Below are 26266 nucleotides of genomic sequence, written 5' to 3'. Positions count from 1 at the left end.
TGTGCTTTGAAGGTTTTTAATGGAATTGAAAGTAAAACTTTCCTTACACAGCTGTTTTTTTCTTACAGTGTAAAAAAAATGTAAAATTGCCCAAACTTACAAACTTGGAAAATTAGGGACATTTCAAGTATGCAATCAACCTTGTTTTATGAAAACAATGTATATTCAAAGTCCAAAATGTATGGGGCTTTCATAGCATCTTGTGTCCTGGTGGTTAATCTTCCTGTCCTCTGCTGTCCAGAGGAGGCAAAGCTCAGTCCCAGGCTGTACCATATTCATTCACTGAGGAGGAAAAAAAAAACCAATTCCATAAGGAACAATTCTACCCCTCTGTAAAGGTGATTTGAGAACTGCTCTGTGTCCTACCCCAGGCTGGACATGAAACCTTTAACCATTAAAGGTTTTAATGGGCAGAGGGGATTAGTTGGAGTGAAAAGATCATTAAATCACATGAGCATTAAGGCAGGCCCATAGCTGCAGCTTTGGGAAGTTTGTTACTGGTTTATGAAATCACGGGTAGATGACAGGAAGCATCTGCTCTGCCAGAAACATTCAAAGAAACAGCTGAACCCATTGTGAAAAACACAGCTTAGACACAAGATAAAACAATGGCAAAAGGATTTTCAGCTTTATTCAAATACAGCCCAGAAAACACTACCTGTCCAGGTCAGGATTCCAGTGACTCTGCCCTATCCCAGTCCCAGGGCACTTGTTTATCAGGGTTGCATCACATTAATTAATGTTTACACAACTACTACCAACCAACAGCACAGAGCTGTCTTTAAAAGGTTAACCATGAGCAGTATCTTCCTTCATACATCTTTGTTGCTCCTCACACACGTTACTTCTGTGAGTAAAACTACATTAGTAACGTCAGGACATACTTTTTATTATTCTTGGTTAGCTTTAGAGTGTTTCTCACCTGGTTTGAGTTCGAGTCCATTTCAAGGCGTGGCGTGGAGGTACAGCAACAGTGGGATGGTAGAAAGTGCAATCTGGTCTTGTACACTGTGTATTAAACCTACAATGCTAAAACCAAAAGTATTTCAGAAGAGGCTGCTCAGTGCTGGCTGCCTGAACTCCTGAACATGCTGAGCTGCATTTTGACCCTTATGCTGTTGTGTGACACATCTCACCTGCACCTGAGCCAACACCCCCCTCCACCAGCTCAAGCCAGTGACAAAAAATCCTCTTTAAAAAGTACCAACTAGGAATTTCATGCTCCAAAAGCTGCCACTGCACTGACTGGTGGAAATTCCTTTGCTTGCAAGAGTTTACAGAGTTCAGTTTGAATTGATCTTTGTGCACAAGTTGGGAGCATGACAGCATTACCTGAGACGGGGAGAAAAGTCAGAGTATGTGGCTAATAATACCTGAGCAAGGGTATTTCAGCATTATTAGGGCTTGAAAAAGCACTAAACTTCCTGACATTAGATGCAGGGACACAAATCTATACAAGTACCCTAGTAATAGACTCCTGTAGTATATAGATTACATTAACACATTTTCGGGTAACTGGGCAATCTTTGAAGTTTTTGTATGTTGCAGAGTATCTGAAGGAAGAGTCAAGAGTCTTGACACATATTCCTTCCCAAAAGGCTCCTCTCTGCCCTCAGCATCCTGGCTGGGTACATTTTGAAAAGAGATATGGCCTGTTTGAAGCTCCCCAGCAGCATTTGGTACAAAGATTACTTAAAAGTATAATTTTCCAAATTCCTTAAGTCACTACTTTTGTGTATTCTGCGTCTAAGGCAAAGTTAAAATGTTGAAAGTAAGAGCAAAAAAGTGTTAAATCCTAGTAACATTTCCTGTCCCAAAGTAGCATGTTTCGAGTCTCTTTCTGGAAAGGAAGGAAGATCAGAGATGTATCTTACTTTTGGGTGGTAAAACGGACACTCCATTTTCTTACAAGCTGGAAAAAACTTGCACAGCGGACTACTGGAGGATATGGACTGTGTGGGCAGGGGTGCTAATAGCAGAAACAAAAAGAACAGGAAGTGAGTCTGGATCAGAACAAATTGCCTTTTTAATACAGCTCCACACAACCTTAAATATATCAATCCTTCAGCTAGAAATTCCATCTTATAATACACCAAAGTTCAGCAAGAAATTCAGACAGCATTTCCCAATGTGGATCCTGGAGCAGAACAAGGCTATCAGGTAATCATTTAACTTGGTTCTTCATCATTTCAGGACAGGAAGTACCACGGTCAAGGCAAACTTCCAACAAATTACACAGAGATTCTGGTAGGCAGAGAATCTCAAATGCTAAATTTAAACAGCAGCAAGCCTGTTAGAGTTTCAGCTGACCAGACTGAGAAGCACAGGCACTGCACTTTCCAGGAATACAGAGGAGCTGCTGGAAATGATATGGGAGACAGGCACATTGTACTTGGTTTCTGGCAAGGTAACAAAACTGCATTGAACTGTGACTAGGGGCTAAATTGCTTCCAAAAGATCATGCAATAAAGGCCCTGCACTTTGGCATGGTTCAAAGGCTCAGCAACGCTAACCCACATCAAACACAGCTACTGCCTTCACCAAGTAACCTCACCCCAAAAGCCATCTGATCATTACACCAACTTCACTCCTACACTGGCATTAGAGAAAAAATGTTCAAAGGCAGAATTCTGTTTTCAGTGTGTGTCACAAGCCCTTGGTACAACACGTGTCCAATTTAAGAGAAAAATCTGAGCAAAACTGCAGTGCTGGCTAATCCCTTCAGAGAAACGGACTTGTACAAGTCACCACTTTGGCCTTGCAGTCTTCCTATGGACTCCTGCATAAGAGCACTGGGGGATTTTTCTGGTAACAGTTTTTTGCAGTAACACTGGATCATTATTCATCCTCTTGCATTAAGAGTTGTAAGAAAATTAGGTGAACTCAAGCAAAAAAAAAAAATCCTATCACTGTCAGTTCCTGTTTCCAAAAATACCATTGTCCCTTCAGCACTTTCATTTAAAGCTCAGAAAACAAGATGTGCTCACCTGGTTTAGGAGATGGGTGGGGGGTTCGTCGACTGGCGTGAGTGTAAGGACAGTCTGGCTTAGTGCACTTTGCATCGTATTTACAGTTTGGATGGATGAACAGGCATTTATCAGCAAATCTGCAGTTAGGAAAAACTCTGAGGGAAAAGAAATTTAGTCAGAAGCTCATACTTGGAGCAAAATCCCTGAACATCTGTTGCAGATGAAAACCAGACTATCACAGAAAGTCGGAGGTGCAGCAGGGCTGGGGCTCCCTCCCAAGCGGGGCCCGTGGTGTAGTGCACGAGCTGTGCACCCACACACCTGCACCCCGCTCCCCTTCCCGCAGACCCTTCCTCCGTGCAGTCAGCAACTGAACCACCTCATTCTCAGGGCACCTTGAGCCCAAACTCCTTGGTGCAAGCCAGGACATGTCACTCTTAGTGTGTGGCAGAGTGGCAAAGGCAGCGTGAAATCAGACCTTCTCTAGAGAGGGGTGCAGTGCTCCCTAAGTAACACAGTTTTCTCTGAAGAATTTTATTTTGAATTTAGTTACACCAGTTTTTGTAAGCTAAATCAAATGTCTGAGTAACTGAAGTTACCCAGAGTTACCTTAGACACTGTTTTTCTGGTTCCTGCCTGTGGAAGAGAGGTCAAAGGCACAGGGCACGTTCAAGAGTTCACCTTCCCTTTCAAATTTAAAACCCACAATCACTGCATTACTACATAATGATAACCTGACCTTCAAAACACTGTGACAGCTGGCAGAAGAGGGCCTATTCTTTAAAGATGCTAATTTCTGCATGTTTAAGCAACTCTGGAACACCAGCCTGTTCTCTAAACTAAAGCTTTCCTCTGCAAAGGTGTAGCTGCCATCCTCATCTTCTGACACTTGGGAGAAGGGCGGAAAACAGAAGGAATTACAGTGTGATGATCTAGCTCTGATCCTGCCCTGACAGGTTTGTGCTGCCTTGGAATATTTACTGACACACAGCAGAAGTTTGCAGCACTGGAATAAAAAGCAAAACAGCATGTCAAGTGGATGAGCTCTGTACTACTCACTTGCAAGGTAGTGTGGGGTGATGGTACACACATTCATCTCCATTTTTACAGGCAGGCCAGTACTTGCAGCGCTCCAGCACCTTCTCTGGCTTTTCTGGCATACTTAAGTCTTCCACTTCCACTGGATGGTAAAAAAGAAGAAAAAAAAGCAACCTCAAGCTGGGGCTTTTATGATTCTATATGCAGTTTGGTGTAAGCAATCTAGAATAATCATAATTCACTGTACTTCTATTCTCTCTTAATCAAAAAAGTCATGACAGTAAAGGTTTATGTACAATCATATTTTCTGAAGAAAATTTCTAAAATCATAAAGTGAAAAGTCATAATACTGGACTGACAGCTGCCTTTTGGTGATGAAAGATCAAATTTGAAATTTTTTTGTTTACAAGCAAAATAAATTTGTTTTCTTTGCAAATCTAAATAGATTTAAAGATTTGAACAGATAAGACTACTCAAACTGAACCTGATTTATGACTGTTCTGCTGAGCTTTGACTTAATTATAGCCATGTTTCCTTTCTCCAAGATATTTCTGGCTCTAGAAAATTATTTCAAGAGATGAAAGTTAAAAATCAATTTTTACACTGATCAGATTTATTATAATGGTGGCATATACTGAAGAAGAACCACTTTTATGTAATTTGTTCAGACACTTCAGTTACCTAACCCAGACTCTAATCCAAGAAGTATTTTAAGAAATTCTAAGCCAAAACATTCCATACCTTCACTACTCTTACAGGAACATGGGACTATAACTTTCTCCTATTTGACATTGCTTGTAAAACCTTATTCTCAAATTCAGACAATTGTACATATGTTGCTGTTGTCTTATTTTCCCAAATCTGCCTAAACTTTTGGCTTTTCAAAGTTTTCCAGCACTGCCTAGACCTCCCTCTCTGATCCTACTAATGACACAAATTACTCCAGCTTCATTCCATCCTTAGCCTCATTTATGCCTTCTGCTTGCAACACAAAGCCAAAAAATGGCATCCTGTTTTAGGACCACACTGGCTCATACAGATCACTTCCACATGGATGTGACTGTGTGTGAGCTTCATCCCTGCTACCCCATAGGAATCCTTAACAGACTAGCACTGTACTGGCAACACTCTCCTGTACCAAACAGCTTTGTGAGGAGTATGAGGCTACACATGGAAAAGCCAAGTCGATTTGCAAGGAAGTACTCCAATGATCATTTCTCTGTGCTGGTAAAGTGCATGGATAACACAACATTCCCTTGATCTTTAAGACTGCCTGATATGTGCAGTACTTCTGCAGTCAGGGGACTGAAAGGACATGGGCTTAAAAGATCTTTTGCTATGGTGCTGTCATAATTGCATTACACGTTTACAGCTGGACCCATGAAATTTAAGGGTTCTCAGTACAGCATCAAGTAGTATTCTTTATTTAGTTCAGAAATTTCCATACACTGCTACTTCAGAAAATAAAGATTTTATTTTCTTAAGAAAGCTAAGTAAAAATCATGAATCTAAGCACAGCCCTCAGGCAAGTATTCAATAGGCCTATGACAAAACAGTAGCCTCTGTTTTTCATCACCATGTCAGCATTCTAAACAATTCAAACATGTGGCTCAGCAAACAATTTCCCATGCTATTCCAAAGAAATATAGAAAGAGAATATAGAAACCTTCATGTAAAATCATACTCTGTTAAATTCTGCTTTCAGGAGCTAACCACTGGACTTTACCAACACTTTACACTTAACAGGCTCCTTTCAGTGTCACAACCCTCAACAAAAGCTTTAGTACCGTCTGATATATTTTTAAAAGCTCAAGGCATGTCAGTATGTTAACTCTAACATCTCCTGTCCATCAGCACAGGGACAAATCATAACAGGTCAACCAGAAGGGCAGATTTCTGGCACTGAACACCAACTATATTTGCCAAAAAAAAAAAAACAAAAAAACCACCACCAACCAATTTGAGATGTGTGGAGAACTACCACATGCAATATTGCTCTAATATACCAAAAGGCTTCTGAAAAGATGGTCCCACTGAACTCCCACATTTCATTTGCCTAAAGAATGTTCTAATTAGAAGAATAAACACCATCACTTTGTTTTTTTAAGAATGATACATCCAGGAGGTTAGCCAGGATCAAAATACACCAAGGTTAACCCTGTTGGTCAGTGTAATTACCGTCACAGTTCTCCAGCTGCCTGGTTACAATCTGCATCTGCTGTGCTCGAAGACCTTTTAATCCTCTGCCAGCCCACATGTGCTGGGTAACCAGCTTTACTCCTTCCATTATACACATGTCTTCCTCTTCCTGATCAGAAAGGTATCCTGGTGGACTGGGCACGCCATCCAGTGTCACAATGAACTTGGGACTCGCAGGTTTCTCTGGCTGTGCAAGCTGGTCTCTATCAAACAAAGAAATGTAGTAAATTTAGATTTTCTGACTCAAGAGGTTTGAGTGAACGTGAGCTGTGCTAGTGGGTGAAAATAGTACAAGCTTATCAATGAGGAGTCAAGCAGTAAGAGACCTTTTAGTAATTACTGGTAATGCACTCCAGTTAACAGTTGGCCTTCAGGTCTCGTTGAGGCACTAACAAGAACTACAGCTCTCAGGTCCAAGTTCAGTTTGTTGCATTCTGCTCAACAGACAGATCCAAGAGCTCATTTACAAGCAGTCAGTCCTGTGGAATTTGCAGTTTTGAGGCAGAAAAAGAGCAAATAACATTCTTGGAATCACAAACCTCTTAACGCACAAAACACATTTCTCCTCTAAATTACTGAAAAGCACATTATGAAACACTGGTGTAAGAGTTTTTAGAACTAGGATGAGAGAACTGCAATACTGATACTAAGAACTTTGACACTCAGCCTGACTAAAAGGCCAGTCTAGCCTAGTGCCCTGTACCTGACAGTAGTACACACATCTTTTTCCAGACTTTCACCATCCCATCCATTCCACCTAAGGGGTTTCCTGACAGGTGATTCTAAATATTTGGAGAATTGTGGAGTTCTCATCTTTGACAAATAGCAATGGGATAAACTTTGTTTCTCTATGAAACGAGGCTAAAAGCAACTACAGTGTATAATGCCTTTAAGAAGACAGAAACCAGAACACTAAAAACATCATGAGGTAGAACTTTCAGCCTGAAGCAGTAGAAACTGACCTATTCACAGGCAAAAATTTACCTCTCCACTGTAGCACAGTCACAGCTTTCAACTGTGATAGTGCCAGGTTATCCTTTTGGGTTTGTTTGCTCAGTGTTGGTTTTGTTTTCAATTGACACAGGCTGCCAAAAGCCACTGACAGAAAGGAAACACCAGCAGTTTCTCAAGCACAGAAGCCCACCTGATGAAGTTCATCACACTGTTCACAGTAGTCTTAACTTGTAAATGTAGGACTATTTTGTTACCTGGAACTTTGTTTGAAGCTGACATGAATTTTAAGCTTCTCCTGGTCAAACTCTCCACTAAGGAGCCTTAAATCATTGCCCAGGATTCACCACACTCCACACTGTGTTAAAAGATATTTCTTAAGAAATGTAATCCAAGGGTGAAACGGGTATAAAACTAAAGGCAATTTAAGCAAAATGATTACTTGACTAAGATTTCAGAAATCAGAACAAAAGAGCAGTACTTTTCAGTTCCTTCTTCTTCATTCTTGCACATCAAAGACATGCTCAAGCTACAGTTGACCCTAGGGTTATTTTCCATTTGGAATGATTTCTGGGAAGCCTTTTTCCCTTCTGCAACTCGCAGTCCGTCCATTTTGCATGATTTCACACCTCCCGACTGAACAGACAAAGCAGAAGTCTGTCCAAATGGCTCCACCTAAACCACAAACAAGCAATCTGACTAGTGAAGTCCTAAATGAAGTAGTGGATTACCGTGTTTGTATGAGACGTCCTGAGTGAACTCGCACTGCCTCTGTGCCCTTCTTGCCCAGCTGCTGATTCTGTGGTGCCATTTCCTCTGATAACTTGGGCTTCTTCAGGATAAACGACCGAGTATCTGAGTGGACCACAGATTCTGGGTCACAGTAATCTGCATTGGGAGAAAAATTACATAGAGAAGAGTAAAATAAGGTGCTAGTAGTACTCTTAACTAATAGCATATTTCTAGTATCAATTTACACACATGGTCAATAAGCTAATCTTGCTTTGCTTCAATTTCTTCCTAGTAGTTTCCAGAAAACATTTTCCACAGAGGTGGATCAACAGAAACCATAAGCCATATCAGGTCAGATCAGGAAATTTTATAAATGGAACAGCTATGCTGAAGAGGGTCCACCACGCTCCCACCCCACCAAATCTCTCATCCTCTGAACAGCTACTAATGCAATGCATTCACTCCTTAGAGACACAGAAATGAGAAAATTGTAACTATCAGTACAATTAATTGAAAAAGAGTATCTTAACATTCACTGGCTACTAATATTAGATTTGAAAATAAAAGATCACAAGACTTAACCTTGAGTCACTTGCAAGGCATCTTCAATCATAGGATCTATCTGAAGCCGACAAGAAAGCTCCTTTTGTTCAATTCCTAAAAAAAACCAGCAAGAAGAAGCATATTTTACAGCATGTCAACGTGAAACTATAGATTAGAGAACTGAGGCACACTCTCTGATTTTTTCAATTTAAAAAAAAATCAACAACAAAAACATTCACACTTTTAACAACAAAAGCCTCATTCTCATTATTATGAACCCTTTTCTCATTGTTTCAGGAACAGTAACATGGCAAAAGCGAAGTACTGTAGGACACTACTCATTCCCATAATTGCTGCTCAGTGCAAATGAGGTCTGTGGGCACAGCAACTGATGAAGGCCAAGCTCTTCCTCCTCATTTGTAGAGGAGTTGGCCAGAGAACACACACAGAGGAAAGCAACTAACAAGGGACTACTTTACAGTCTTCTTAAAAGAGCTGAAGCAAATCAGAGCAGCACTGTTCTGCATTTGAGATATGGCTTAAAAATTATTTTGCTTTCTGTAGATTTCCTAAGCAAGTTGTTGTTTCCATTTAACAGTGAAAATATTTAGCATAACTATTTTCTGTGCATTAATTCAAGGGCTAATAAAGCTTTTTCTCACATACTTTACAGATACAATTTCAACTACTTAAGGGTGGCAGAAAGATTCCAAATACATCTATATCAGGAATAAGCAACTGCAAAGATCTTTTTTAAATAATGAATGTTCATCATTCCTTAACAATGATCATGGGATGATGGAACAAAAAAATCTTACTCAAAATCTTATCTAAATGTCTAAACACTTAGCAAGTATAAACTAAGTACTTGTTATAGAGATATTTTTCCCTCTCTTAATTATATGGTTCCTTGTGACTAACAAAGACAATCCCCCATCCTCTCTAAGAAAACATTGACTGCCTTTAAATGTTATGCCCTTTAGGGGATCCAAAACAGAAGTAAAAACCAAAGCTGACACAGTCAGCCTGGTATCAGCTGTCCTGTAAGAGCAAATAGAGTATTCTTACATTTAAACTGAAAGATAAAGCAGTAGAACCATTTGTGTGGAAACCATGTGTTGGAAAGAACCTTTTAATACTTCATATGCTGGAGAAGTGTTCTAAATACTCTAGAGTATCTTCACTCTCACTTAAGCTTCATGACAGAACTACTCCTACAAGATACTAAGGAAAATATGCAAAGGATGGGGAAAAGAGAAGCTATCCGAATGTGAGAGCTTATGCAAAACTATTCTTCAGTGACATGCCACAATGCTATACTGTTCTTTGCTTACTGATTAACTCCTCTGAGGTTGTCTGTGTGTGTGTTTGGATACATGCATCTAGCTGACTGCCATGCTTTAGAAAGCTGCATGGTCTTGAAGGCAGCTCTGCATGCAACTTTTGATGCAGACTTGAAAATTAAAAGCGTTCCTTTCCTTTTCTCTGCTCAACCTGTAAAATGGCATCCCCTAGTATAAATTCTTAAAAGAATATTATCAGATGACCTTGGATTTCTTCAACTGTCTGCTCCTTTGACTCTTCTACTTGAAGCTGAGAACTCAAAACAGGCAGTCTGCTTTGCACATGAATTACTTCTAACTGTGATTCTTCTGGGCTAATTCGAGTTCTTGGTGCAACTGGAACAGTCTGTTTCTGTGGAACTTTAAATAGAGAAACAATGGCAATTCATTTACATACTACCCAATCACACAGTAGTACTGTTTTTAGATACATTGTGCTAAAATAACTCACACAAATTCCTACACACACACACACACACAAAATCCCAACCATCTGTCTCCACAAAAAGCATCTTTAAGCCACCTATTTAATTCTTAGTATGCAAGCATATTTGTGCATGTGCACAGAGCACCCAGAGTGGTACCTCAGAACACTTCTAAGACAAAACAGCATGACAAAGATTCGAGTGACAACAGCAAAGTACTCGTTCTTCCACTTCTACATATAATTAATGTGGTACTTGTTGATAGTTTTGAAATCACTTTCCATTCCATCTTTCATATAAATAATAATGGACCATCAATGTGTCTCTTCATATGATGCTAGCTACCCTTTGCTGAAGTGCTTGCAAATAGAATACAAAACTTAATGGCAGCAGAATCATAGAATCACCTGGGTTTGAAAAGACCCTTAAAATCACTAAGTCCAACTGTAAACCTACTCCACCACTGCCAAGTGCACCACTAAGCCACGTCCCCAAGTGCCACATCTACACCTCTTTTAAATACTTTCAGGGATGGTGACTCTACCACTTCTCTGGACAGCCCGTTCCAATGCCTGACCACCCTCTCCATGAAGAACTTTCTCCTAACATCCAATCTTAATCTCCACCAGCACCACCTAAGGCCATTTTCCCCTTGCCCTATCACTTGTTATTTGGGAAGATATCAACCCTGACTGAACTACAACCTCCTTTCACAGATAGTTCAAATCTCTGTACAGATTGTTCCAGTTGTGGCTTGGATTTTGGGGATAACAGGGCAACAGGTTGACTTCTTGGCTTCTGCTAAGACTGTCAGACCTGACTGTGAGAAGCTAAACTCTTCCCTTGGCTGAGAATCAGACCAGCATTTAACTTCAGACACAAACAGCTGAACGGTATCACTCAAGTACTGCATTCATTATTTACAATTTACTGTTTTGTTTTACCTATGTGTTTTAAATTAGTTTACTTCCATATTCCATTCAAAATACTTTAAAAATATATTAAATATTACTTTTGAAGTGGAAGAACCTGTGTGATACTTCAGATAAAACTCACAAATCACCTCCATTAAACAATGAAGTGGTGCTTTCTGGTCTCTCCACTGAAATATTCTCATATTGGTAAGTCAAACTAGAAGATCACCACTATTAAAAAGATCAATAGTTTTCATTATTTTAGACTTTTCTAGCTATGACTCATTTCCTACTATAGTGCTTTGTACACAGGGAAGAGCTTCCTGCATCATGTCCAAGTAGTGTTTCTTACAGTTTGCACAATTTGAGAGAGAACAGGAAAGAGACTTCAGATGGTATAAAAGTTACACTTCAGATGTATAAAAGTCATGGTCTAAGTAATTTAGTGAATGCTCCTTCCCTGCCAAGGTGCAATGTGTCCTGCTGACAATGTGGATTACTCAACACCCAGTGAAATGAAGGCACAAGACAACTGGATTTGCCCTTCCTCAGAAGTCTCTCCTAGCTAGGAGAACTGAAAGCCTGCACAGAGACAACTGCTCAACTGCTGTGTCAACTGCAACTAAATCCACTGAACTGCAATTGCTGTTAAAGGACAATATACATCATCACACACATCCTGATACTCATCAACATACCTAGATATACATCAATCACTTTGTTCCTCATTATTTTGTACTGCTATTACCTATATACAGTGCATTTCCTTTTTTTTTTTTTTTTTTGTTGTTGTTGTTGTTGTTGTTGTTGTTGTTTGGCTTTTTTCTCTTCCCCTCTCAGAAGGAAAAGTGATCAAGTAAACAGCTCGAACCACCTGGCTTATTCTGATTAATTTCCCCTTGGCAACTATTGTCTTAAGAATACCCTGGCACTTCCATTTTGTATCTATACACTTCACAGACTTACCATCTTAATATATTTTAAACACCACTTCTCTCCCTCGTTTATGTTTTCATAATTCATCACTGAACATCAATGTAATGAAACAGGACACAGTAAATCCCTCATGTATAACTGATTTGCTATTAAGCATTCTGTCTTATCTCTAAGCACTTTCTTTAGCTTGGATTTATACAACAGAGCTTGGAAATTTTACAGATTACAGACAAGCAAAATCAAAGCTGATTTGATTATTACCAGTGGAATAATTGGTTGTTTTTGTAACTGATTCCTGTGCTTCAGAGATTGCTTTCAGTATTAAATTCTTATTGGCCTGTTTTGAAGGCGGCAATGAAGGTCTAAAGGAAATAAAAAAAATAATTAATTGTAGATGGATTGCACAGCAACCATATCCATGTTAAAGACAGTTGTTTCAACAGATTAACACAAGAATAATATTAACAGAAATCATCATCTACAATTATTTTACCCAAAACAGTTTTCATTTAATCTATTCTCTCAGTGAATAAAGATCTACAAAATGCTCTAAAAATGGAAGTCCAGAAGCGTGATTTCACCTCCCAGCTTAAGCTGCTGTAAAACCATGCTACATGTGAAAGGCACTCTGTGCCATTAATTTCTTCCCACCTCTGCCCTCCACATATCTGTTGCTATGTTTGTGCTGGCAACAATAATTATGCAGCCAGCCTGAGAAATATGATCAAGCTGCATAATTAGACTGACTCTATCAAAAACATATTATTTGTAAAAAAAGGCTTTCTGCTTGTTTTTAACATCAGCAATAAGGAAGCTTAAATCAGATAAATGTGCTGTGGTGCTGAAGATAAATTCAATACAGTGTATTAGCTTAAAAGAAATCTTATACAAGCTAGCACTGTAGGTCAGTAGAACCATCTCTTCTCTAGTTTAATGTTCTTCCTCTATTGTTAGAAATCAGGTACAAAAGACATGTATTTTGACTAATGCCCAACATTTGGACAGAATTAGGGATCAGAACAAAAGGAAAAACCTCTGAAGAATGTTCAAACAGTTAAAATCACCTTAAAGAACAAGTGATAACTGGTTTTAAAACAATTCCTGAAAATAAATCAAATTACTGAAAAATTATTTTACCACAATAAATATCTGGTCTGAAACATGTCAACATTAGTGTTCTTTTGCCAGTAAACTTTACCCAAATAACAAAAAAATTCCCACTCCATTGCATCTTACATGCACTAATGAAAACAGGTTACAAAATCAAAGGCAAAAGGGTAGCATAAACAGGCATCTCATCCACAGAGTTGTGAGATAGTACAAAAAAATATTAAAATGGTTTACTAAATTTTGTCTGTCAGTTTTCAAAAGTGCAAACTGACTTTCCCCGCTTCCAAAGTTTTCATTCAGTATATTAATTCTTGAAAACTCAGAATCAGTGAGCTCTTCAATACCTTCTTTCTGGCTTTGCAGGTACAGACACACTGCTGGAAATGCTTCCTGTTCGCAATCCGTAGTCTTCCTCATCCTCTTCATCTTCTCCATCATTACAGAACTTTTTCACTTTGACTACTGAGCTTATAACAGGCAGCCGCCTCTTCCTGGAGCTTTCCTCCTACAACATACAGAGCAGGCAAAACAGCTCGTTAGGAACAACCTCCTCTCAATAAGCCAGCAAAGAAAGCACTGCAATTCCACCTGGAGACAGGAGATGGAGAACTTCCACTCCAGTTGTACAAGTGACCACATTCGGTAATATGAAAATCAGATACATTTACACTGAAACATCTCATTGGAAATGTAACTGTAAACAACATTTAGGGGAAAAAAAAGAAGAAGAAACTCTCAAGTACAGAAAAAATATCCAACACCTAGAGAAAACCAAGGTTTTCCAAAGAAATTTAGAGTATTCTTCAAGATGAGTATGTTGAAAGTTTGAGAGGAAAAGTGAAATCAGTATAAATTACTTTCTTCCTCTGTACCTAATTAATTAGTTACCTAATGTAACTCTAATTTCAGATAAGTGTAAGGATTCATTTCTAGCAAGGAAATTATATAATAATATAATTGTTACACACAGTCAGGACAATCCAGTTTAGACAGTGCAAGGTTCCTGTTGTCTCTTCTGGACATTATTCACAAAACAGTAACAGAAGAAAAGTATCACAAAACCTTTTTCAAACATTTCCAAGGAGAGATGCTCCTGACATTCATCAGTGATTTATGTGCAACATTAAATAAATCACTGTATTCTCATTTGCACTTCTCCATTCTCAAAAACTAAGACACCACCATGTCTCTTTGTAAAGCATTCTAGATTTCCAAATAAAATTCATCATTCTTTATACAGAACGAAGTATTGGCCAAGACAGAGACCTTTATGAGCAGCAATAAACACAGATGCACTTCCAATACAAGGTATGTAAAATACTTGCTTCATTACAACATTAGCAGCTACGACTCTCTTCATTCTTCTCAAAAAGGGCTCTTCATTCATTCAGATGGTCTATCAGCTAGGACTACCACCCTGCCTGGCTTGGCTTGTCCTCCAAAGTACTTAGGGCAGCAATCACCTTTTAGTTTGCCCTTGTCCAATATCCATCCTAAAGAATTCTTAAATGACATGATTCTAAATAGAATCATCATCATCAATGTATGTGGATAATAAACAGCATGCAAAAAATCCTGATTTACAGGACTGTAAATCTGGTATACATAGCACTTAGGGAAGATCATGCTGAATCAGTGATCTTAAGATCAGAATTACAATTTCTGATTCATCATATGCAGCTCAATAATGTGCTAACCTGTTAGTTCAAGTCAATATGACAGGAAGATGTCCACGGTAATTAACTGAGATGCAGCAAGCTCTCAGATAATGATGTCAAATTATGCAATGTTTTTACCCGTGGAGCCAAAGGATGAAATCTCAGACCTACTGGTACCAGTGACAGAAGCCTTTTGATTTCTCTGAGGTCAAGATTTTACTGAAGTGTACATAACAATTTAGGTTCCTAACAAGAATAAACTTTTGCCATAGTTCCGGTTGTACCAACCTCACTGCCCACTTTATCAGCACCGTGTTTGGAGGTGGGTCTGTGACCTTCTGCTAAGCTGCCAAACGCTTCTGGATTGCAGGGCTGGCCTGTTTCCAAAGCCCTGCAGCCCTGTGTGTCTAAGGGGCGGCCCTCCTGCAGGCTGCCCGGCTGTGACGCCCTGGGCACGTACGCGGTCCCTTCGGCGCTCCTGACAGCCGGCGGCCGGTAGAGCTCGGCCGAGGGCCGAGAAGAACCGTAAGTTACAGTCACAATAGGCTTCTTCCGTGACAGAGGATTCTCCTGCACAAAGTTTAGGTCTTCATCAATTAGATCATCTGGCTCAGGTTTAATGTCAATTACGGCTTCAGAAGGTGACAGTTCCCTCAAAGGCTTGACGGTAGATGTTAAGCGGGATGCAGAACCATCTTCACAAGATTGCCTGATGAAAAAAGAAATCGCCAACTGTTATCTGCAAGTCAAGTCCTGGAAAATGAGAATTGTCTTTCAATCAAAGCCAGGTGGGAAGAATCATTAAGGTAGTATTATTTATAGAAATTTAACACACTGATTGATATTTTCAGTTTGGTTAATTAATCTAAGTCCATATGTTGCTTAAAGAACTGAATTCTGATTTCATGGTTTTTTATACAACCAATTGTAGCGACGCTTTACTCTTCAAAAGTACTTGTATCTTTCCAAGTGTCTGTACTCTTTAGAATGGTTACTATACTCACACAACTACTGACGTCTGAAGGAGTGCTAGAAAGTAGCCAGCAGCCTTACCTGGAAGCAGCATTCCTCTGCTCCTGTGAGCTGGTTGAAACTCTGGAATCATTTCTTTCAGTCCGAGAGCTTGACACTGCAAGAGGTGGCAAGATATCCTCATGCCTCCTCTCATCACTCACACATGAACTGCTTTTGCTGGAAGGCAGGTTGCTCTCAAAGATATTAGATTCTGAAGATTTTACACTGGTTGGTTCTGTGGAGACAGGTACCTTTCACTTTTACATCAAAGCACAGCAACACAGATTTTACAATAAATGTAGCTACAAAACTGCAAACAAGACGTGGCACAGGCCTGAAAATACAAGAAGTTGAAAGCTGTTTCAGCTGCATACATCAGCAAGAAACACAGAAAACACACAGAACCTGGACTCAAAAATAAATGCTTTATCACAAAATATAAAGGACTTCTCTTAACAATATGGACCCAAAAGACCACATAAACAAAAAAATTAACAAAATGAGATATTGAGATATTTTTGCAACTCACTAGACATATAACACTACACAGAAAACATAAGCCTGTCTTCACTGATGATTCACTTTCTTACTTACCAGTAGTCACAGATCGCAGCTTATCCAGAACGCCATGGAGCCTGAAACAGACGGCGGACAGGGAAGGAAGCAAGAGAAAAAGGAGAAATAAAAAACTTTAACTTACATTCAGACTAATCATTTTTCAGAAACCCATTGCCTTTCCACCCCTATGACAAGCACTTTTTTTATCTAAGCCTTCACTTTTCGTCATCCAGAATATGTTTAACCTCAAAAGGGAGGCTTAAAGTATCTTGCCTCCAGTATGTCTTGCACATGCAGGCAGAGTACTCATCACATCATCTGCTTTTGGCATTCAGTTGATTTACATAATCAAAGCCAATACTACCCGCCTTTCACTACAATCAATGGAGTTAAGTATCAAAAAGATTGATTCCAAAAAGTTAGGAGCCTAAAGCATAGCCTAAAATTTTGCTTTGTCTATGAAACTTCAGTTGCACAGTACAGTTAAACATAATTTTAAGTACAAACTCAAACAGTACATAACTCATAGCACATAAGATTCTCAGGATTCTTCCAGCATGCTTTGTATATACCAACAATACTCTGAGACGTGCTCAGTGAATTTGCCCTTTGCCTGTGAAAAAGGCACTGAGCTGAAGCAACACAGAAAATTACAGGGCTTTAATACAATAAGGCTGCTTAAAAATAAACACATATTACAGTGAGAAGAAAAAAACCCAACACTTAAGCTTGTATCTTACTTGGAATTCAAACCTGATAATGGGCAAGTCCATAATTTAGGCTGAATATTAGAATGGAGCTAAGGAACGAGAACATACTGAAAAGACTGCATGTGGGTATAATGAAGGCTTTTACTTGTCCTCCTTGTGAGCTTTCACTAGAACACTTGTCAGCTGAGCTCCAGTGATGCACAGCAGTTTTCACACTGATCTCAGTAGCTGATCTGACTCTTGGTTCAGAGTAAGAAGTGGTGGCCAACCAGCAGGATTTCCAGGTCTGCCACAATTGCTGCAAAACTTTTGCCAGAAGGCCCAAAATTACCAGCTACAGAGACAAACCAAGGAAGGTAGATCTTGCTGAGTACTGTATTTAACTAACATTTAAGAACATAAACATTCTGGGCTGTCTTTAGAAGTAAAAGCATATAAAACTCCCAGCAACAATGCTATGCAACACTTTTCCACCAGTCCCTTTACAGCTTATTCATAGGTTTCATCATATTCATCTTGTCTTCTTTTAACCAATACCTACTTTGGTGCCTGATAAAGCACTCTAACATTGAGTCTGTATTTTTACATATATATATATAAATAATGAGGATACTGACTTAAGAGTTAGAACAGTCTCTATGTTTAAAATTTACACAGGTAAATTTTAAACCAGTTGGTTTACACCAGCTGGTGGTATAATATCTGCACATAGTCAATACACCATTTTAAATATAAATATATAAAATTATCTTGATTTGTTTGCTGAAATTTGCTTTCTCTACATATTTATTATTTTTTCAACTAAGTTTTAGTTTCATTTCGAAAGTCATGCAAGTGTTTTCTCCTACACTATTTCTTACTGTATATCAGGATTCAGTCAAAACCCTAGTAACAGAAGCTACATCCTCATCCACTTGGAAACTTCACTGATTTGTCTGATTCCTAAAACTACTATGAGAAAGACAACGGCATGACTTCCTGATACACTGAAAACCAAGAGTTTCCCCTAGGCAGGCCACAAAAGGCAGCAAAGAAATGCCTGTGCAGTTTTCAAATGCTTAATTGTACTCCTTTTCTATATCTTTGCCAAATGCTGGGAGAAAACGAAACTTGTGTAAGTAAAATCAAACTATATCCACACAAGTTACACTATCACCTGGAAATCCATTTGTTTAAATAGCTAATACAGTGAATTGTAATAGCTGAAACTATTTTTCATTTTTGATAATGTTTATGATTTCATAACATTGCCAATTTCCAAAATGTTTCTCTCTGCTATTCAATAACAGAAAAGCTCCTAGGAACCAATTGCATAGAAGAAATATTGGAAGTGAATGTAAACTGTAGGTATGAAAATGTCAAAGAAAGGAAACTGAAAAATAAATTGTTGTATTTCTCTCATCTACACAAAAAAATAATGTTCCCTAAAGCTCTATTAGGTAGGTGATTCAGAAGTAAGATTAACTTGAAAAAATACACAACTCTGAAAGCAACAAAATGTCTACAGTCAAAGATCTGAAATGGGGATTTACTTACAGGTTTCTACTGTAAAACAAATTCAATATTAGAAAATGCATGAGAAATATAATGGCTAAGTTTGTCATGCAGCATGGAATAAATGGATCTTCATTGTCAGGAGCTGACAGTAGAGCTGAAGTGTTGCTAACTTGTCCTGTTCACAGTAATACTGAGGTTCTACTTTTGGTTTTTACAATTGGGTGGTGGTAATAAATAAACAGCCTGAGAGGTGGGAATACCTAAGCATTTGGTGCTAAGCCTTGTCAAACACAGCACACAGATTTAGATCCACTGCTCATCTGCCCTGATACAGTACTTCCCATGCACAGCAATCTGAATCAGTGTTAGCTTAAAAGCAAACAGATTGGTCCTTTACATCTAACTGCAGTGAACAATGCTCCCATGCTCACAGTGGGTTTTGCAGGAATAATTTTAAGTCAACATACAACCCTTGCTTACCTGAGCACTTAATTTACAAATCTGACTGGCTTATAAACAAATGAGTCTTCCAATCCTTCGCCATCTAACTATCACCTCAGAAGTCTAACTGCTGACAGACTAAAACTTATTTACTTATTAGGCATGCAAAGTAGAAGTTCTTATTAATGAAAATTACATAATAGGAAGATAAATAACTTTTTGAAATGTCAGGTGTCACTTACAGAAAGCAGTCCTGCACAACTGATAAGAAGCGTGACAATAGTTTGCAAACATACCAGACAGTGAACCTGACAGTATTGTTTCCAAGGAAAAGGGAAAGGTCTTCTGTCATCTGCTCTTGACTCTTCTTATTGGCCACCATAACCATAATATAATCAGGGAGTTCTTCATCTAATACAAAGAGAAATTAGTTGTTTTAAAGTATAATAAATCATGGAAGACATGGCAAACATCTTTAAACGTGTAGCCATTTTTTTTTTCTGTCTTACTATAAGAACTGCAGACAGAGGATTAGGTAAGCAAACTAACAAGAATTCCATTTCCTCTGAGGCTCAATACAAGTCTCATCTACAAGCAAGGAATAAAAGATCATCAACTTCACAAGGGTGTAAGCTGAAGGTCAATGTACTTACAAAGTGAATAAACAGAACAGAAAGAAGAGCAAGATAAAAGAAAGCCACTCTGTTGCCTATGTTCTTTTTCTTGAATACTAGCAAGCATATACAATATTCATCACCTCAAATATAAGGTGCCAAATACAGCACCTTATCCTTGTCAAATTTCCTTTAGTTACAAAAACTAAAATAAATATCCATTTCTGATATGTGCATTAAACAAATCAAAACTGTATTAACTTCCATATTTTTTACCTACAAAAAGAAAACAAATGCCAGCAACTGAATTTCTATTCTGTAATGTGTGCAATTTCATACATGGTGAGAAACCCGCTCCCTTGCACACAAGGTACTCCCACTCACCACAATGCACAGGAAGGTCCTTAGAGCCCAACATTAACACATTAAGGGTTTGGGGGGTTGGTATTTGGCATTTCACTTTGGCCTAGCTCTGGCCTCTGCTGAAGCACTGACTGGCACAATTGTTGTTCAAAGGCACTAGCTGTGCTTCTTGAGCACAGACTTCAATTTCGTTTAATCAAACATCTCATGCTCTCCAATTCCACTCCACAGCATGACAAGAACATAAGAACAGTAAGTGAAAACAGCTGGGAAATACTGTCCAAATTATGAATTTGAATCAAGGCACTAATACGGCTGTGCTTATTTAATCAAGCTAAGACAGTACACAACACTAAAAAGACCTAAAAAATGAAAAGCAGAAATCAAAATCCAAATGAAAGGAATTGCCTTTCTGCTGTGTCTATGTAAACTGTAAATAATTTATCTCTACTCTAGAGTACAAAAATAACATTCACATATTCTAACTGCACTACCACTACTCAATGTCCCAACATTACCCACTCCTAACTTAAACCCTCACTTCTTTTTGGTGGCTCTTTGTTTGTTCCAGTTTTTGTTGTTGCTGCTTTGCACTTAGGTTTTTTCTCACTGCAAACTACAAGTTGCACAAGATGGACTGATGTTCAGACCTAGGAACTTAGAATGGATTTTATTTACTGGCCAAGCTACTTTTAAACATGATGAGCTCTTCAGGTGGTTCATGATAAAGTAAATAAGATATTTTAAGTACCAATAAAAACATGTCAGCACAATTACCTGTAACAGTATGAGAGAAGAAGGAAAGAAACTTTCTTGGTAACTGTGTTGGCTTATGCCAACTTAAACAGCATGTGGAACCACAGCCTTCTGAAGAATTTCCTAGCTGATGAATAATTAACTGACTTCATCTTGCTTCAAATACATGAATCTTTCCTTTGTAAGTCCTACACAACAAGTAAATTTCAACATGTCTTGTTGTAGAAGACTTTTCAAGAGAAAAGAACTAGCAGTTACAGAAAGAAAGAGAGGCGCAGTTCTTGTACAGAGGCTAGAATCAGGGAGAACCAACTTTTATTAGTTACCTGAAAGAGGGAATAGAATTTTTGAAAAACATTACTTGAAAAGTTGCCTGAAATACTCTAGTCAAAAGAAACCTGAAAAATCACATGAATTGGCGGAGGCAAGACAGACTTAGCAATAAAGAATACAAAGTTATTTTAAAAAGTTCAGAAGCTGACTAAGAAGAACCTGCAGACATTGTCTGCTGATCCTAGGATTACAGGAAACCTGTCCTCTGAATACAAGAGACAGAAGGAAAACAAAGAAAGAATAATCACTCATAGCTGGAATCAAAGATGGCTAGTATTCCATCAGTATCTTAGTATTAGAGAAAAGAAAAACTTTTATTTCAGAAATACAAGTGAAAGCAAAGAATCAAGGACTGAGAAACTGAAACTGGAATGATGGTAAAAAAACCCCAACCAAACAAACAACAAAAAATGAGTTACTTAAAAAGACAACCTTTGAGATGGTGAAGAAGATGATTTTACAGTTAAAAAGTTCTAAACACAGTTCCTAGGCACCAGCTGAGTCCAGACTATCAGCTCATAGGTAACTCCCTTCTATGGAGCCAGTACATTTTTCCATAAATACAATGCCTCTCTTGAAATAGGAAAGAAGATGAATTAGGGCTCAAACTACAAACTCTGAACTTGGCCCTGCAACTCACAGGATCTCTAAATTATGCTCTCAATTCCTTTTCTTCACCTGAAATCCAAGAAGCATCACAGACAACAACAATGCAGTTTCAGGACTGAGGGATTTTGTTTCTAGCAGAATGCTGTGTTAAGTTACCAACTTTTACTGCTGCAGAAAACAGCTGCTCTGAAGTGCAATATCCATTTCTCCCCAGACTCAGAAAAAACAAACAAACTCACAAGACCACAGCCATTCATACTGCTCACCCCTCCTGTCACAAACCAAAATAAAATCTCCCCCTGCCTCTAAGATTCAGATACATGTATTTCATCATTAGCTCATCATAGCTCTTAGTCTTCTCCTTAACAGTCAAGCTCTTACATTTTAAACGTTTGTCGCACATAAAGTTTCGGACACAGCCTTTTAATTTCCTATGTCACTAACTCATATTTGTCCTCTCTCCTAATTTCGACAGATGCCTCACCCTGAATTTAAGAGCTGTTAAAAATATGCCTAGGAAAGACTGATTCCACCTCAGAGTGGTCAAAGCTAACTGCTGATGTATTTCCAAGGCTCCTGCTTTATTTAATGTTTCTCCTAGTGCTTCAAAAAATTTCTTTAAATATTCACATCATGGTTTTTCTTTCAAATCCCTTGCCACCATTTCTAAAGGGGAAGACTATTAGACTGACTTCTCAGCTATTTTCTTTTAGTTCTTCACCTACTGATGTTCACATACTGCTTCCTTTTATGCTGTAGACTGTAATAGACTGTAATATTTTGTGAAGTATGTCTTTCTTTCTGACTAGTGCAGCATTTCAGTAATTCTCACGCTTAAGGCTTCTCTATGTAGTAAGAGAGGTAATAGTATTCCATTAGCTAAGCTATTTTTTTCCTACATAACAAAAATTATCTGGAGAAGATTGCTGAACACATGGCAAAACTTACCAACATAAGCCCCCAGCTCCTGCAACTTTCCTTTTATAGCACCCTAAAAAATAATGAAATATTATTTAAGGGATGGATCAACAAAGTATTTCTAACTGCAAAGAGGTGGGAGGCTTAGCAAAGTTTCTCTCATCTACTGTTTGAACACACTGGTTTAACGTTAAACCTCTCCTATTTCTGCTGCTCAGCACAGAGCGTCCTAAGAGCGCGGGGCCGGGCACGGTAACGGAATCTCCCTCGAGTGTACTTCCGACACACCGGCTCCTGGCGCTGCCATTCAACCTCCAGGTCCCAGCGGAGACCACCCGGACCCATAAGGTGCAAAGAAAACGAATCTAAGATGGTTTGATAAAAGCTCATTCCCGACTCAGCAGGGAAGCAGAAACCTGCCGGGATTTCCAAGCTGTGACCGCCGAGTGGGAGCTGCTGACAGGCCCTGCCGGTACCGGGGGCTCACACCGGACAAGCGGCGCGCCCCCGGACACGGCACCTGGCAGCAGCTGGCAGCAGCCCGTCGGGGGACGGGGGTACCCCGACTCCGCTTCCCACCGGAACGACTCTCCCGCTCCCGCCCTCCGCGGCGAGTCCCGAGGCCGAAGGACCCCGCCGCCGGCAGCTGTGACGGGGGGGCCGGCCGGAGCCCGGCGCCTCAGCCGCCGGCTGGGCCTGCCCTTCCAAGCGGGCCCGGCCTCCTGCCGCGGGCGGAGGGAGCGACCCGGCGGCTTCTGTCTCACCCGGATCTTGCGGCTGATCTCGGTGCCGATCTCCATGGCCGCGCCAAGCCGCCCGTCCCCCGCGGCCCGGGCCCGGCTCCCACCGCCGCCCGCGCGGGCACCGAGCGCCGCTCGCGGCCGCCGCCCGGCCTCCGCCCGCACCGCCCCCTGCCGGGCGGCGGCCGCGCCGCGGCGGGCCCGGGGCGTGCCCCCCGCCCGCTCCGCACGGCCCGCTCCGCACGGCCCTGCGGGGGAGCGGCGTGACCGTGAGTGCCGGAACAAGCACGGGGTTGTGACAGTATTAATGCTCTTTCTCGAGCGTTAATACACAAACTGAATATTCAGTTATCTGTTAAAAAGCAACTTAAGTTATGGTATAGCCTTACACAAAATATTCAAGTAATGCTACACTACAGCTATACAGGTTTCCTGGTGCCCACCATAGCCTCTTTGTCACCTCCTTTTCTCAGCAGTGCAGGAGAGAGAAAACACAACAAAAAGGCTCATGTGGTGAGAACAAGGACAGGAGACCTCACTCACTAATTACTGTCATGGACAAAACAGACTTGGGGAAATTAGTTTAATTAATTAACAATCAAACCAGAGTAGGATAATGAGAAATCAACTCAAATCTTAAAACACCTTCCACGCACTCCTTCCTTCTTCCTGGGTTTACTTTCACTGTGCATTCCCTACCCGTCTCCCCCCAAAACAGGAGAACGGGAGTGGGGGTTCCCATCAGTTCATCATCTGTTTCCTCTGGCTTCCTTCTCCCCTGCTCCCAGCAGGAACAGTCTGCCACAAAGCCCGCACACTCACTGCTGCAGTGTGAATCCTCTTCATGGGCTGCAGTTCCTCACAACCTGCCCCGCCGTGGGTGCCTTCCATGGGTCCAGCCAGTCCTTCAGGAACAGGCTGCTCCAGTGCGGGTCCCCCACAGGGTCGCAAATCCCGAGGGAAAACCTGCTCCAGCATGGGCTCATCTCTTCACAAGGCCGGGTCCTGCCAGGAGCTGGCTCCTGCGTGGTGCTTCCCACAGTTTCACAGCCTCCAGGCATCCATGTGTTCCAGTGTGGGGTGTTCCCCGGGCTGCAGCTGGATCTCTGCTCCCACATTCTCCGTGGCTGCAGGGGCACAGCTGCCTCACCACGGGCTGCACCACGGGCTGCAGGGGAATCCCAGCTCCGGTGCCTGGAGCACCTCCTGCCCCTCCTTCTGCACGGACCTTGGCTCCTGCAGTGCTGTTCCTATCACACATTTTCATTCCTCTCTCTGGCTGAAATTTGCTTGCGTGCAATAACTTTTCCACCCTCCTTAAAAATGTCATCCCAGAGGCACTACCAGGTGCTCTGATGGAACTGTACTGGGCTGTGTGTGGCCAGCTTTGGCCAGTGCAGGGTCCATCCTGGAGCTGGCTGGCATTTTCTTTGTCAGACAGGGAGGAAGCTTCCAGCAGCTTCTCACAGAGGTCACCCTGTAGCCCCTCCACTACCAAAACCAGCTACACACACCCAGTACAAGCATCTGCTGCTCTTACTGCTACGAAGGATTAGTTGCAGAGGGAGGAAGAATCATGTGGAGAAAAGCCCACAAGGTAAGCATAATAGTAAGCAAAAAATAAGTAGTGTTTGAGGCAAATAATTTCTCTTTTGCACCAATTCCCCAGATTCACTTCAGCTGATTTAATAAGTAGTAATATTATAGAAAGCTCGGCCTACAGATAAAGGGCCTTTTACAAGTAATGCCACTGATTAAAATAAACTCCAGGCATTGTAGTTAACAGCTGTATTAATCCCTTTCTGCATCACTGTTCCTAATATAAATCAAACCTCATACAGAGATAGCTTAGACTAATTATTGCTAATGATCTGAGCTGTTTGCCTGACACCACTTATAATATATTGGTGTTACAGTGAGAGGGAACCAATAACATATTAGTTTAATTACACTATTCCATTTTAACCTTTAAGAGACACATTTTGCCTTTTTAAGATTCCAATTATGTTGTACTATGTTGTATTATTGGAAAAAGAAAAATAATTATTGCAGTACAGAAACAAGAATGAAGTTTATTTCATAAGTACAGGATTTACTTTAGAAAAAGTTATTGTGTTTGAGAAAAGTTTCCTTTGCGAATAACAGCAGGAGCTCATTGCTTCAAGTTCAGCACTACATTCTGTGTAGGGAAACTGCCTGTTTTCTTCTAATAGGAAAATTCTATAACCCTAATTAGTTACTTAGTAGAATATGCTTAACACTTTACAGTGCCTTGTAAGTCAAAATGAATCTTGCACACATGAAATTGTAGGCTTCAAGCATGTAACAGACATCTGGTATAGTCATTTTTCTAGCATTCCTCTCTACTACCATCAAAAATATAGAATGATGCATAAAAAACCAGCCATCTCTTGCTCTCTTGCAAATAAGAAATAGAATTATGAAAAAACAGGAAGGCTTCAGAGCCAAAATGTGGTGAATAAAGTGAATTTCTTTAGAGAACAGCTTTCAGATTTAGAATTAGAGGTATTCTGACTTTTCAGTTCATGAAGTTACTATTTTGCATGGTGTAAATCAAAATATTTTTCCACATGACTTCTTCATTGTTTCAGCACTGTGGGAAAGCCCCTTTAACTAGCAGTTTCTGGGTTATCCTGCCTGCGTAAATGGGTAATTCTCCACTGGGCTGAGGAGTATATACTTGCATACCACTTTTCTGCCTGGAGGGTGGCTGATTCTGCTTCCTGTTTGACTTGCTTCCAACTTTGTTTTACCTTTAGTCAATACAAAGACTAGATACTGGAGTGGAATTGAAATAAGGTGAATATTTGTATCAACTTCCACCTATGGGCTGATACACCTAAACTGCAATCACATATTTGGACCAAGAAAAAA

General features: G+C 40.1%; 1 protein-coding gene across 2 annotated transcripts; it reads right to left on the bottom strand.

Annotated features, from left to right (window-relative positions):
* ZC3H14 (zinc finger CCCH-type containing 14) lies at positions 1-23533 on the bottom strand. 2 transcript variants are annotated; one of them, XM_063399125.1, is made up of 17 exons: positions 23396-23533; positions 22662-22704; positions 19335-19449; positions 16427-16467; positions 15872-16067; positions 15107-15527; positions 13505-13665; positions 12312-12412; positions 9980-10135; positions 8472-8546; positions 7889-8045; positions 6186-6409; positions 4029-4149; positions 2988-3124; positions 1875-1969; positions 923-1029; positions 1-282 (listed from the first exon to the last, which is right to left on the bottom strand). In XM_063399125.1, exons 1-17 carry the CDS (start codon positions 23429-23431, stop codon positions 276-278), a joined length of 2193 nt encoding a protein of 730 aa, XP_063255195.1. In that variant the 5' UTR covers positions 23432-23533; the 3' UTR covers positions 1-275. The 2 variants fall into 2 exon arrangements, with proteins under 2 accessions (XP_063255195.1, XP_063255196.1); XM_063399126.1 differs by lacking the exon at positions 9980-10135.
* Positions 23534-26266: the final 2733 nt, after the last annotated feature.

The sequence above is a fragment of the Prinia subflava genome, chromosome 5 (assembly GCF_021018805.1).
Source record: "Prinia subflava isolate CZ2003 ecotype Zambia chromosome 5, Cam_Psub_1.2, whole genome shotgun sequence".
Lineage (NCBI taxonomy): Eukaryota > Metazoa > Chordata > Aves > Passeriformes > Cisticolidae > Prinia > Prinia subflava.
The sequence above is the reverse complement of the archived record's forward strand: the minus strand, read 5'-3'. Positions and strand labels throughout refer to the sequence as shown.